Here is a 15151-nt window from a genome sequence, read left to right as displayed (position 1 = left end):
GTATCCTGCTCTGTTATTCTCCATGCTTTCCCCTCCAGACAGTGTTTCTTACTGGGCCTGCAGCTAGGCTGGTAACCAGCAAGCTCCAGAGAGCCTCCTGCCTCCTCTCCCTCCATCATTTGTAACTGGGATTACAAATGCATGCAGTCAAACTTGGGTTTTTTTTGGGGGGGGTTGGAATTTGAACTGAGGTCTCTAAGCTTGAATAGTAACTGCTCCTTCCTACCCACTGAGACATCTCATCAACCTCATCAAGTTACTACTGATGTAGTTCCCCCCCCCCCCCAAGGTAAGATAAAAGTTTCTCATGCACAATGTTATTTATCCAGACCAAATAGCTAGTCAGTGGCCTGGAATGCAAACCTAGGCTATCTCTCTTACATTCTTTTAGTTCAAGACCACCTGGTCTTTCTCATCAAACTGGTCTTATGAAACGATACACGGATGTATTTTAACTGATTCTAAAAATAAATGTTCCCTGTGCCTCTGGCTAGGAAAAATAAGCTTCATGTCAAATTTCCAGTCCATTTTTTAAAGCGGTACAGATGTCTTTGGGATGGTGGAAGAGGAGTTCTGAGAGACCTAAGGAATGGAAAGGCCCTAAAAGACTTTTTTTTCTCAAAGCCAGACCTCCATGGAAGTAAGGACTGGAGGCAGAAGACTTGCCCTTTGGAGCAAACTAGGGATACTGTATAGAACCCAAAGATCTAGAACATTCTGAGGCAGTCATTTAACTAACTCTTCACTCTAGGACATCAAGACTCGAGAGAAGCACTTGAGAGTCCAAAGCCACTCTTTGTCACCATGGCACTTGTGTGTCGAACATAATGGAAAACTCAGTGGAACCCTTCGGCGTGTGGTCAGTTCTAGAGAAGATCTTCTATTCAGAAGCCAAGTTACAGTTGTTTCACGGTGGACCTTGCTGAACCTCTTGTTACTAAGCAATAAACAAGGCCCATGATGCCTCTTGCTTATCTCCTATGGCATCTACTGAAACAGGCCATGTAAAAGCATTTGGAAATGGCCTCAGATATGGAAGTGAGGTCTAGTTCCTCATTCAGAAGAACAGCCACTCTTTGTCTCTGATATTCTCAGAATTGAGGCTCTGAATTTTCCTGCCATGTCTGTATATTTTCTGAGTCCTTGGTTTTATATTACATCCAAATTAGCATCTCTTCAGATGCCGCTGTTCCCATGAGAAGGCTCTCCTGGATGGTGTTGAAAGACGAACAGCTACCCCAATCTCATCTCTTCAGTTCTGTGCTGCCCAACCACAGGCTCTGAACCCGTGAATCTAGTTTTGTTCTACATGAGGCGGTAAGCACCTCTAAGAGTTAATTGGCCTGTCCCTTTCTGCTTGACTTCCTCCATGTGTGTGCGGTGGGGGTGGGAAGGGTGGCTTCTCTGTAGTCATTTTCTCTATTTGAAAATTCTCTTCCCCTTAAATACAAAACAAAAAAAAAACATTACCAAGATAAGAAGTTTTTGCTTTTGGAGTGCTAGCAGTCTCATAAGGTCTTTTCTTCTCTCTCTCTCTCTCTCTCTCTCTCTCTCTCTCTCTCTCTTTCTCTCTCTTTCTCTCTCTCTCTCTCAATTGGAATCCTATTTATTTGAACTTTTTAGCATGTGCTGCCTCTATTTTTTTCAAGTAATTCTACCCTCCAAGAAAATCTAGAGAGTGCCTTTATTTTGTTATCTTACAGTTTGGAATTCTACATATTTTCTGCCCATCATGGTCTTTAACCATGGACAATACATTAGTGGACATTTATCAGTTCATGATACAGAGTAGTGAATGGTGCCTACCTCATACATATTTATTCATACACACACGTAAGCACATACACACACGCACACACCCATGCAGCAGATGCAGGCATGCATGCAGGAACTCTCTTGTAGCCCAAAGTATCCTTGAGTTTTAATCCTCTTGCCTCCAGCCTGTTGACTGCCAGAATCACAGGCATGTACCACCATGCTTGACTTTGCATGTGCATTTTTAAAATAATAAAAAAGAATAAAATCCATGTCATACTCCCTATAATGCTGTGATTTTTAACCCATTTAAGAAAGGGAGTATTTACTGATATAATTAAGTTAAAGGTGTCAAGATGAACTCATCCTGAATTGCATGTGTGGTGAAGGCAGACTAAATTTATCATGCCTTGCTCTCATCTCACACGGAAGAGAGACACACAGGGAGAGAAGGTCCCGGTGGAGACAGAGATTGGAGTTATGTAGCTACAGATGCCTGCAGCCTCTCCTGCTGGGTATGCTGGAGAAGGGTCTTCTTCTAGAACCTTTGATGAAAGGTTCTGCTATACTTCGATTTAAACCTTCTAGTCTCTAGGACTATGACAGAATGATGTTTTGTTTTTAATGTGCCGCCAGGGTTATGTTAATTTTTTGGGTGGCCTTTCAGAGCTACGAAACTGGAGTTTGTAAACAGACCAGTGCAGCCCTGTCCCGCAGGAGGGAACGAACAGGCTCTCTTTGCCATTTCAGTCGCCTACCGGTCAAGGTACCCCTGAGCACTTGGAATGTTGCTTTAAACAGGCCAACCTCAGTGCCATCAGCAGCGGAAGTGTGGGGTCCACCATCAACAGCTTGCTGTCTTCACCAAGCAGTGTGGGGACAGGACTGGTGGCCTCATCTTGATTTTAATTATCTTCAGATGCCTCTCAAAGACCTACAATGACCTCATTCAATGAGTCAAATATTCTTCCCTGATTGGTACATAAGAAGACTTAAAACCGTGACTCACACGTGTGGATAAAGCCCTAAAATGAGTGTATGCTGTTTGTCATAGGAAGACATTTATTGGTCATTTTGTCCTACACATCCATCAGCATGCCAAGATGGAAACCTCATGCTGAGTGGGAAGAGAAACACTGGGGAATATGGATTTCAGTTTTATGGGTCCTTAGCAACTCTGCGATATCCAATTCTTTCTCTTTCCAAAATTCCTGACTTCCCCCTTTCATATCCATCAATCCATTCATTTGTTAATCTGTTCACTCATCCACTTATCAAGATATTCGTTCACCCCATTCTTACCAGTCTGTCCACATTTCAACATACAAACTATGCAATATTAAGTGCAAGTGTGCTTTACATATTACAGGCATTATAATAAAACTAAAAAAATGAAAGTTATTATCCCTAACCTACCACATTTTAGATAGCTAGGAAAAAAATTCTGAAGAGATAACTCAGTGGCTAATAGTGCTTGCTGCTTATCCAGAGGACCTGAATTCAATTCCCAGCATCCATGTTGAACATAACTCAACCACTTGTAACTCCAGCTCCAAAGAATCTGACACTTTCTTCTGGCCTCTGTAGTTATTGCATATATATAGCACACACACATACACAGCATACATACACACACATCATACAAACACACACCACACACATACATACACACTGCACACACACCACACACTACACACCTACACCCACACACCACACAAGAACACACACACCCCAAATACGCACACTGTACACACACACACACATCACACTTACACTACAGAGGCACACACCATACACATACACACATCACACTCATACCACACATATACACATACCAATTCCATGCACACACCGCACACATACACATATACACCATATATACACACCATACACACAATATACACAATACACACACATACACATACCATACACACTACTTCCCCCACACCACACACACATACACCATACATATACCACACACATATATACACAACACACCCATGTACACACCACACACATACACACACACCACATATACACACACATACCTTATACACACACCACACACATGCACACACCACACACACCATGCACATACACACACCACACACACATACACCTTATACACACACTGCATACACCACACACATACACACACAACACACCCATGTACACACCACACAATACACATACCACAATGCACACATACCTTATACACATACCACACACACCCACACTACACACCCACACATCACATATACACACACACCACACATACACACACACACTACGCATACACACACACAAAACTTAAAAGAAGTTTAAATTTATACTCTAGAGTGTACATCTCAAAAACTTGAGTTTTGTGATGCTGAAGAGAGTACCCTCGCCAGGACATATCTGGAAATGGAGTGTTCTTATTATATGATTTTTTTCTGATAGTAGAACCATATTCTGCAAATACCAAAGCCTCAGTGTTGACCAAGGCTCTATTCAGCTTGCTGTCTGCAAAAAGCCAAGTGTAGGACAATGGAACTTTTAATGGTGACTCCAAGTTATGGCTATCCCAGACCAGGCCCCTGTGTTGGTGACTGGCAGTTCAGCCAGATCCTTCCAGCTCCTTTCCCTCACATCCTCTCTCCCTTCCTCTGAATCTAGAAACGAGACATCTAAAAACTAACGCTGAAGATTTTATGTTAAATATGGGTCAACTGTGTTTTGAGAAGAAAAGATGGAGTGTAGTATAGTATTCATCTAAGAGTCTGGTGGCAGAGAATGAATTAACACCATGCAAAAGAGAAATTTTGAATTCATCGATGAGGGCGGTGGAGGTGGTCTGTGTGCTTCTGTAGGGTGTAGTCACGAGTTTTCATAGATGTTGAAAGAGCTTCCTTCTCCCACACAAAAGGAAACATTGCATAAAAATTCCAAGTGACTTAAAACAGAAGGAAGAGGTAAAAAGGCACAAAGGATGGAGAAAGCAGAAATAAAGCATCAGAGTTGAAGCAATGGCAGGAAAAGAAGAGGGAAAGCCCATGCAAGGGCCCGAAGAAAGAAGGATGAAACAAGACAGAACCTCTGGCTTCCCGGATTAGAATCGGAGTGGGAAGGATTCTGGGTGGGGGCTGTTCTCCCAGGACACTTTTATGTCAGTCAACAGCAGTGCTGAAATGAACGGGGCTGTGGAATCAACCCAGAGAACGGCTTACCTGTAGACAATTCCTTTGGAATGAAGAAACTGTAGACCAAGGATGATTTCAGCAGCATAAAACCTGTCAGAAAGACAGTCAAGACACAGCATGGGTATAGGAGGAGCAGGGCAAGAGCCCCAAGCCTTGTGATAGTTCATGTATATTCAACTAAATGGCACACATGCGCTTTTGCTGAATTCCAGGAAGGAAGATGTCATCCACTCTGCACTTAACACAAAGGTTCCTGCTCACCTGGTGTCTGCCCAGAAAGCATCATTTAAGAGCTGGTGAATCTGCTGTTTGCTCTTATCTCCTAAACTATACTATCTTAAAACTTATGCAAACATGAAATGTAATAAATAGTACAGGGTAGTAGGAAAATTAGCTTCCTCCTTTACTTTAAATTCTGCCTAGAGCCGACAGAGCCTTGTGCCGGGCCGTTTCCAACATATCTGGCTAGAATATTTTCATATTGATGTTGTTAAGCTTGGGCCAGAGCTATAGACTGAGAGGGGGCAAAAGGATATGAGGAGACAGACGGTGATAAGCTGGTCCTCATCATCAGTGGTGACAGGCTTAAAGGAAATGAGGTTATGTCTCTCTAGTGGGATTAAGTCAGATATAAGGGAGAGCTTCTTGGAAGGGAAATTTGCTGGGTCCTAGGAAGAACGCATTTAGAGGACAACAGGGGCAGCAGGTGTTCAAGTTGGCTTCATTCAAGCTTTATAGAACCCTGGGGGACAGAATGACTCCCCCCTCTTGTCCTGCAAGTGTGCAGTGCCCGGTGACTTATGCTCAATGCTGCAGAAACCTGATAAAACGATCACAGGTTCTTGGTTGAAGGTGCCTGAAGACTTTGGGAGTGGCCAGTGCTCCCTTCTAGAGTTGATAAGACAGCCATGGTGCTGGTTTTTGCAAAAGTCGGTGGACCAAGTTCATCTTTCAGCCCAGTTCTGCCTAAATCACTTTAAGTGGTTATGAAGGGGTATATGATAGATTGCCGAGAATCAAGGGAAAATAGCTAGTATGTAGTTATTTATTGTATATGTATACATGTATGCATTTATTGTGTATCATGGTGCATGTGTGCAGATTAGAGGACAGCCTACGTAAGTCTGGGACGGGACCAGGTCATGAGGCACCCTTCCCTACTGAGCCATCTTGCCAGCCCTAGCTATCATTTGTAAATGATGCCAGTTCCACTGCTTCTGCTTGCTTGTATGCCACTGTGGGTTTATCAGGAGGGACGCAGGACCAAGGCTAAGGGAAAAACAACGGCTGCAGGTGAGCTGCGGGACCCAGCTGGTAGGACCCGCTGTCCTACCAGGGAAACAGCTGACTCCACTAGCATCTCCAGCTGTTTGATGCCAGAGAAGGGAAGGGTTATTTTCAAACACAGGAAGGGCTGAATGCTTTGTAACTTCCCATCGAGCTTCTCGATGACAGGCTGAAGCTAGGTGCCACCCCCAGGGTCACCTGAGACATCTGTGCTCCATTTCTCTGCTCTTTCCAAGGGGTACATATTTGCATCTGTGTTCAATGAGTTAAGAACTCGATGGCCTGGAGGGGGCTCCTATGAAATGAACGAATGGTTTGATTCCTGTTGAACGTGGAATAAGACAGGAGTGGACTTCAGTTTTATAAAAATGGGAAATTGTTGGCTCGTGTGACATGTTTCCCATGGGACTTAGGCATGCCAAGCAAGAAAGTAAGAAAAATAATCTATGAGGGGGTTGGAGAGATGGCTCAGTGGTTAACAGTACTTGCTACTCTTTCAGAGGACCCATGTTTGAACCCCGGTACCCACAGCAGGTGACTCCCAGCTGCCTGGAACTCCAGTTCCAGGGCATCTGACACCTTCTTCTGGACTCCAAGGGCACAGCACGCACATGTGCATAGACACACACACACACACACACACACACACACACACACACACAAGCACACACACGATCACAAAAACTAAATATAAAAGACCACACGAGGAAAGCAATCTGTGGGTGCGTGCTGGGTGCACATCAACCACCAGGAATACAGAATGTCCCAAATACCAAGTGGGGCTCTTACGTGGCTCTGGAAAGATCAAATTTGTGGCAACTTTGGATGTGGTACATTAAATCTCCCCCATTGAGGTACTCCATCACGAAAAAGAGGTTTTCCTAGGGGGAAAAAGACAACCAAACACCAAGTTTTAGCACTGAAAGAAAGAAAAGAAAGTTGACTTTTCAAAAAGATCAGACAATTTTAGAGAAATCAATTCTATCATGAAATTTCTCTCAGCTGAACTATATTGTTGAACCCCAGGGCATGTGTGGAATCCCCCTGGGAGGGTGGTAACACAGTAAGCGACTGTGCTCTGTGACCCATGCAACAAGAAGCAGAACCCAATGGGATCTGTCTGCTGAACTATGGGCAGCATGGAGCACTTAGTGGGTGTCAATCACACACTTGCCACAAGAGACAATGTGGAGGTTGGTGTCTGGGTCTCTGACGCCAGGAACAGGGTGGGGACCTCCATGTTATATGATGCTCAGCCAACACTCAGTGAGCATGCCCTGTGGGTGATATTCCAGGTCTTCCATCAAAGAGTCCTCAGTCTTGTCATCGAGTTCGTGTATTACGTTCACGTCCACATGTCACTCGTGGCAGAGGTAGCCGTAGTTTTTGAGCATGTAGCTCCTAGCATAGGATGAGGGCCCTGCCTGGTATTAGAAATCCAGTGCTCAGAGGCAGTGATCAACAGAAAGCCTGAATCATCCTCAGGTGACAGTACCAGCTATCGGAGGTCCCAGATACCAACCAGATCATGTTTCACCAATACAATGAGGCACCGTTTCTTCCAGAAAAACAATCACAGTTCTTTGAACACCTGGATGCTTAAGAGTTTTTAAGAGCCACAGAGTCACTAACCCATGAAGCGTGGAGACGGTGTGTTTGTGCACGAATTTGCACTTAACCTCAACCGAGTGATTTTTTTTAAAAAGCCAGAGTTAACTTTATGTCTGGAACTGAGACTAATTGGGTATTAAGGCGGACAAGGTAACGGTTCAAAGTGTTCTGGCCTCATGGTAACATTCATTGCCTGTCATCTGTACTGAAGCCACATTTCCCCAGCACGAGAAAAGCTAAATATCATGGCAATTATCTTGATAATTCAAGTGATGCATTCATCCGCTTCTTTCAAAATTGACTAAGATAAAATTTTTAGATTCCACTACTTGAACTGCAACACACAAATACACACATACACACACACTCTCTCTCTCACACACAAACACACACACACACCACACACACACACACACACACACACACACCACACACACACACACACACACACTTTTTTTGGTCTGCTGCGTACAAACCAGAATTGCCAATTCAATCACTGTAATTTAGCCCTGACATTTCAAACAAGGGTGGCCATCTCCCTCATCTGCAGGAACCTGCATTTCCTTGGCACACCTTTTCCCCACTGTGATTAATATTTAAACCACTTCTGGCCTTTACCATTTTCACTCAGAACTCTACTGGCTTTGAACAAGCCCCGGCACCGGCATCTTTCTCTCCTATGGATGATTAAACTCGCATGCCAGGAGCTAGGGGAGATGGCCCGTGGGTAAAGTCCTTATGTTACATGCAAGCACATAGACCTCAGTACAAATGCCAGCACCCACGTAAAACAGCCAGACTTAGTGGTATGCATTTGCGATACCAGTGCCACGGAAGTGGAGACAGGTGGATTGTCAGGTTTCCCTGGCCAGTCAGTCTAACTTCTCTGGTAAGCCCCAGGTCCTAGAGAGAGACCCTGTCTCAAAAGCCAAGGTGGGCAGATCCTGAGGAGTGACACATCCGGTTTACTTCTAGCCTCCACAGGTTGTGCACACTTAAGTTCCCATACACACTTGCATACACATTCACCCTTACACACCCACCCACACATAAAACCAGTTGGTAAGATCATCTGAAAAGGCAAAGGCGGTCGGATGTTCCTTTTTAGTGGCAGGATATGAATGGAGCCCTGCAATGTTTGTTTGGATTTCCCAATTTATACACTGTCAGTTTAGATTTGGAAAAAGTGGATAAACGAGACTGGTGGGAAAAAGCTGTAACTCTACCCCACATATTTCACACATTCTTCCTGTGACAAGGGCTTTGTGAAAGTTGGGGGCTTAAGGGAGGACCTGGTCATTGTCCTCTTGGTTCACTCTTCTTAGCTCAGGAAGAAGTTTCCACTCGGCAGGGCTTTTCATAGCAACTCAGAAGGAGTCCAGGTCAGCTAGACCTGACTGGTCCTGAGCAAAGTTTCGTTTTATTACTCTGCTGTGTCCCTGAGTCCTTCCTTCTTTAGTTTTGCCGTGTGGTCGTGGATAGCCTTGACAGCCTGCTACAAGCAATCCCCAGCACCCCCAGATCTCAGGAAGGATCAACCAAACTAGTTTGGTCAAGAAACCCCAACAAGCCGGCCCTCATGTTACAGTATCAGATTAAACACTGACTTACAAAGCGAGTACTCCTCCAGGGCTTTCTACTAACGCCACGCCCTTCAGAATGCAATCCCCGAATGTCCTTCCACTGTCCGGTGACTTTATTAACAGAACAGGACAATACCGTGTTGTTTCCATCTTGTGCTTAGCAAGAGTCAACCCGTTTGAGGGTGAAGGTGTCTCAGAAGCAGGAATTTACTGACTAATGCTGAGGGGTCCTGGCTAACATGAGAGGGTTTGATGTGGCATCCAGAGACGTGTAATGACTGCCCAACTTCCAGGTTGCAGTCATGATATGCACAAAGCTCTTAATGTTATGGCCTAAAAACAAGCAGGTCACAGTGTTTCTTGCTTTACTGTGATTTCCTGACAAGTGACTGAAGACAAGCATCAATACTGGTGTTTTTTTACTAGATGGTCGCTAAAGCCTCTCTAGTTGTATTATTATTATTATTTTAATTGTGTGTGTGTGTGTGTGTGTGTGTGTGTGTGTGTGTGTGTGTGTGTATGTGTGTGTCTCTATATGTATCTGTGTGTGAGTATGGGCATAACAGTTCGGTTAACCTCTAAAGCCAGAAGCTGGTTTCCCTTGGAACTAGAATTACAGGCGATTGTGAGCCACCTAATACGGGTACTCTGCAAGAGCAGTATGTGCTTCGGTTGCTTGTTTGGTTTGTTTGCTCAAGACAAAGTCTTTCTATTATGTAAATCTGCCTGTCCTGAAACTTGCTACATAGATTAGGGTGGCTTTAAACTCACAGAGATCCACCTGCCTCTGCCTCTTAAGTGCTGGGATTAAGGATAGGCATCATCTCTGGGCCTCCATCACTCTCCAGCCCCTGTGGCTTTGTGTCTCATTGTTTTCTTGGTGCCTTAAACTGTGCTTATGGTATGTAATTCTCGTTATTTGTTGAGTTTTTGTGTGGTTCGGGTATCAGGGTGACTGTGGCCTCACAAAAAGAAAATAGCAATGTCCCTTCTGTTTTTATTGTGAAGCAATTTGAAGAGTATTGGTATTAACTCTTCTTTTAAAGTCTGGTAGAATTCTGCATTAAAACTGTCTGGTCCTGGGAGCTTTTTGGTTGGGATACTTTTAATGACTATTTCTATTTCTTTAGGGATTAATTTGATCTTAATTTAACTTTGGTAAAGTATATCTATCAAGAAATTTGTCTATTTCTTTTGGATTTTCCAATTTTGTGGAATGTAGGTTTTTGAAATATGACCTAATATTCTATGGATTTTCTCTGAATCTGTTGTTATATCCCAATTTCCATTTCTGTTTTTGTTGATTTAGATGTTTTCTCTCTGCCTTTTAGGTAGTTTGGATAAGAGTTTATTTATTTCTCTGATTTTTCTTGAAGAACAAACTCTTTGTTTTATTGATTCTTTTTATTGTTATCTGTGTTTCTATTTTACTGATTTCATACCTTAGTTTGATTATTTCCTGCCATCTACTTCTCTTAGGTATGTCCATTTCTTTTTATTCTAGAGCTTTCAGGTAACTTCAATGCAAAAGTACTCAATAAAATACTGGCAAACAAAATCCAAGAACACATCAAAAAAGATTATCCACCATGGTCAAGTAGGCTTTATCCCAGAGATTCAGGGATGGTTCAACATTCGAAAATCTGTCAATGTAATTCACCATATAAACAAACTGAAAGAAAAAAAACACATGTTCATCTCTTTAGATGCTGAAAAAGACTTTGATAAAAGCCAACATCCCTTCAGGATAAAAGTCTTGGAGAAACCAGGGATACAAGGGGCATACATAAACAAAATAAAAGCAATATATGACAAGTCAATTGTCAACATCAAATTAAATGGAGAGAAACTTAAAGCAATGACACTGAAATCAGGAATAAGACAAGGTTGTCCACTCTCCCCATACCTGTTTAGGATAGTACTTGAAGTTCTAGCTAGAGCAATATGACAACTAAAGGAAATCAAGGGGATACAAGTAGAAAAGGAAGAAGTCAAAGTATTATCATTATTCACAGGTGATATGATAATATGCATAATTGACCCCAAATATACTATCAGGGAACTCCTATAGCTGATAAACACCTTCAATAACGTGACTGGATACAAGATTAACTCCAAAATATCACTAGCTCTTCTATACACAGAGAATCAATACTCTTTACAACTGTCACAAATGTTATAAAGTATCTTGGTATAACTCTAACCAAGCAAGTGAAAGACCTATATGACAAGAACTTCAAATCTTCGGAGAAAGAAATTGAAGAAGATATCAGAAGATGGAAAGATCTCCCATGTTTATGGATCGATAGAATTAACATAGTAAAAATGTCCATGTTACCAAAAACAATCTACAGAATCAATACAATACCCATTAAAATTCCAACACAATAATATTCAACTTCATATGGAAAAATAAAAACTCAGGATAGCTAAAACAATTTAGAAGTCCCCCAACCGAGGAATGGGTAAAGGAAATGTGGTACATCTGCACAATGAGTATTACTCATACATTAAAACCAAGGACACCAGGAAATATGAAGACAAATGGGTGGAACTGGAAAGAATCATCCTGAGTGAGGTAACCCAGACTAAGAAAGACAAACATGGCATGTGCTCACTCCTAAGAAGATATTAACTGTAAGATAAATGATAACTATGCTACAACCCACCGACCCAGAGAGACAAGGTAACAAGGAGGGTTCACGGGAGGATGTTCAGATCTCCCTGGAAAGGGGAAACAGAAGAGATTTTGTGAGTGGACTGAGGGAAGGTGGGGGTGGACATGAGCAATCAGGTTGGGGAGAGGGCAGAGAGGGGGAAAGTACTGAAAGAGACTACTGGAAAGTGGGGGGGGGCATTTCTAGGTCAGGTAAAAGAACTTGGGACAAGAGAATCTCCCAGGAATCTACAAAGATGCCCCCAGCTAAGACGCCTAGCAATATTGGAAACATGGTCTGAGCAGGCCATCTCCTGTGACCAGACTGTCATGAGAGAGGCTTCATCCAGCAAATTAAGGAAGCAGAGGCAGACACACAACCAAACATTGGGTGGAGTTCAGGAAATCCTACAGAAGGAGGGGAAAGAGGATTGTAGGAGGCAGAGGACACAAGAAAACTCACACAATCAACTCACTTTGACTCATAGGGGCTCACAGAGAAAGACCTGACAACCAGGGTCCCTGCATGGGGCTGACCTAGGCCCTCTGCATACATGTTACAGTTGTATAGCTTGGTCTTCTTGTGGGATTCTTAACAGTGGGAACAGGGGCTGTCTCTGATTCTTTTAATAGCTTTTGAGACCCTACTCCTCATACTGGATCACCTTGCCCAGCCTTAATATATGGGGAGATGCTCAGTCTTACTGCAACTTGATACGCCATGTTTTATTGATACTCATGGGAGACCTGCTCTTTCCTAAACAGAAATGGAGGGAGAGTGGATTAGGGTGGGGTGGAGGGGGGGGGGGAGAAAGTGGAAGGAGAGGAGGAAGGGAAAACTACTTCTGGGATGTAAAATAAATAACTAACTCTATTTTGAAAACGGTAACATTATAACGGTTTGATGGGTTAAGAAAATTCTTCTTTTTCCTAAATACTGTGCTTATGGGCTTGGGAGACAGATTCAAAAGCATAAAAGCCCGAGGGTGGATCCCCAGAAGGCTTATAAAATGAGAAGCAACACATGTTTAATCTCAGTGGAGATGGAGAATTCCTCGAGGCTCACAGGCCAGCTAGCCTGGAGTATGCAGCCACGACAATGGGGGCCAACATTCGAGATTATCTCCTGACCTCCATTCTGCACACATGCCGACACATATGTTCACTATACTCTTACAAAATTACTTAAGTAAACAGTTTGAGTACTCTGAAAAAAAATTGAAAAATAGCCTAGCGACTTTGCCAAGACCTGCAGGGGTCTGTGTGCAAAGGATCACGTTACCCACAGCTTTGACAGGTGTCTTTCATCCTTCACTGGAGCAAATATATGTTATCATGGGATAATCTAAATTTCTTTGTGTTCATTTTCTTTGTTACATACAGATAAAATTTTACCCGTGAAAACTCTTTTTTAGGTTAATGATGAAGAAAAGGGGCTAAAAATGTGTACAAGAATATAGATTTTAAAAATATCTCATAAATCAAAGAACTGAAGAAGTAATTTTTATAAAAAAGTTTTAATAATTTCAGTAGCTTTCCTTTGTTCTCTGTCTCCTCAGAGTGGGGATTACAAATATATGCTACAAGGCTGGTTTTTAAAAAAGTGGGTTCTCGGGATTGAACTCAGATCCTCAAAGAAGGTAAACTCTATTCTGAGCTGATTCTAACTCATTATCTTCAGTATCTTTTTTTGTGACTTCCACTCTTTTTTATTATTTTGCTTTATCTCTTTTTTATTTTTAAAATTACACTGTCACTACAGTAAGGCTCCATTGGTGTTAGAAGAACTAAAGATTCTATTCAGCTGTGGACCAACACAGCCAAGGCTCAGTTAGGCCTGCTTACTAAAAGGGACTCTATCACCTTGCAGAGAAAGGGGTAGGGGGAGGAACTGCCTTTCCCACATCCACACCTCCGTGGTGGGAAAAGAGAGGAGCTTCCTGTGTATCTCACTATAGACCAAGGGCTGCTCAAACACACACTGGAAGGGACCTGATGTCGAGTGGGAAGAGGTGGCAGGGTGAGACTTTGGGCCCTCTTTAACGTACTCCATGCTGTCTTCCGAGGGTCACTCCAAAATTTCTGCTGTGCTTCTAACCCCTGTATCGGTATTGGTAAATCAGAATTCAGATGTTGTGGTATTGTAGGAAATTGAAGCAATTTTGAATGTATTCATCCTCTCTTTGAAACAGGTCTTGCTATGTGGTCCAGGCTGGCTCATCACCCGCAATCTTCTTGTCACAGCTTCCCTCCCGAGTGCTGGAATTACAGGGCGGTGTCACCAGGCTCTTTCTTTCATTTTAATTTACTCAAGTACAAATTGAGATGTTCTAAGAAACAAGGCTTATTTCCTTTTCATGAATATATACCAGAAAGGATCTAACAAAAAAATAATTTGTACAATTAGATATATAAGGGTTCAGTTTGTGTGTGTGTGTATAAGTGCACGTGCATGAATGTGCATATTCAAGGGAGGCAGAGATAGAAAAGAGATAAATGGCTCTCTACAAATTAGCAAGCTCATTTATTCTGGCCTGTTTATATTTCTACTGTAAATTTTAATTAGTAAAATTCACTACCTTTGTAGATTCATTAGTGTGAGTCAGAAATATCTGGCCTGAATTTCAAGATGTCGGTACCTTGCAACAGGGACTTGGGCTCAGTTGTATTTACTGGCTTAATTGTTCCGTGGGGTCTTCTTGCATTAACTAACCAATTATTTTCCTTTGCAATCCAAGTGCAGCTAAAACTCCCTTTCATGAATTTTAAAGTGCTTTCCTTGGTGTGTTTGGTCTCTGAGGAGAGGCGGTGCAGCAACATCCTGGCTCCCTTGCTTCACAGCGATCTGACTCAATGAGCTCCTTATTCCTCCGGGCTCCTCCATTCCCTTGTCTATAAAACATGGACACTAATAATGTGTACTTCATAGACTGCTATGAACAGTAAAGGAGCTCAAATATGTAATGTTCCCAGAACATGGAGCGACACATAGTAACACTCTATAAATGTCAGGTGTTTTCATATTTATAACTGTAGTTATTAACTATAATCCCCACACATTAAGAATGAATGTCCCA

General features: G+C 42.6%; 1 protein-coding gene across 2 annotated transcripts in view; it reads right to left on the bottom strand.

Moving 5' to 3' along the window:
- The window catches only part of Prkcq (protein kinase C theta), a 132683-nt gene that overhangs the window by 19733 nt on the left and 97799 nt on the right, over nt 1-15151 (bottom strand). For both annotated transcript variants that reach the window (XM_048460831.3, XM_085699144.2), the window contains 2 exons: nt 7014-7105; nt 4965-5027 (listed from right to left, as the gene is read on the bottom strand). In XM_048460831.3, the coding sequence (XP_048316788.1) occupies nt 4965-5027; nt 7014-7105 (155 nt within the window). The remainder of the gene's footprint in view (nt 1-4964; nt 5028-7013; nt 7106-15151) is intronic.

Source organism: Myodes glareolus, chromosome 14 (assembly GCF_982192425.1).
Source record: "Myodes glareolus chromosome 14, mMyoGla1.1, whole genome shotgun sequence".
Lineage (NCBI taxonomy): Eukaryota > Metazoa > Chordata > Mammalia > Rodentia > Cricetidae > Myodes > Myodes glareolus.
The sequence above is the reverse complement of the archived record's forward strand: the minus strand, read 5'-3'. Positions and strand labels throughout refer to the sequence as shown.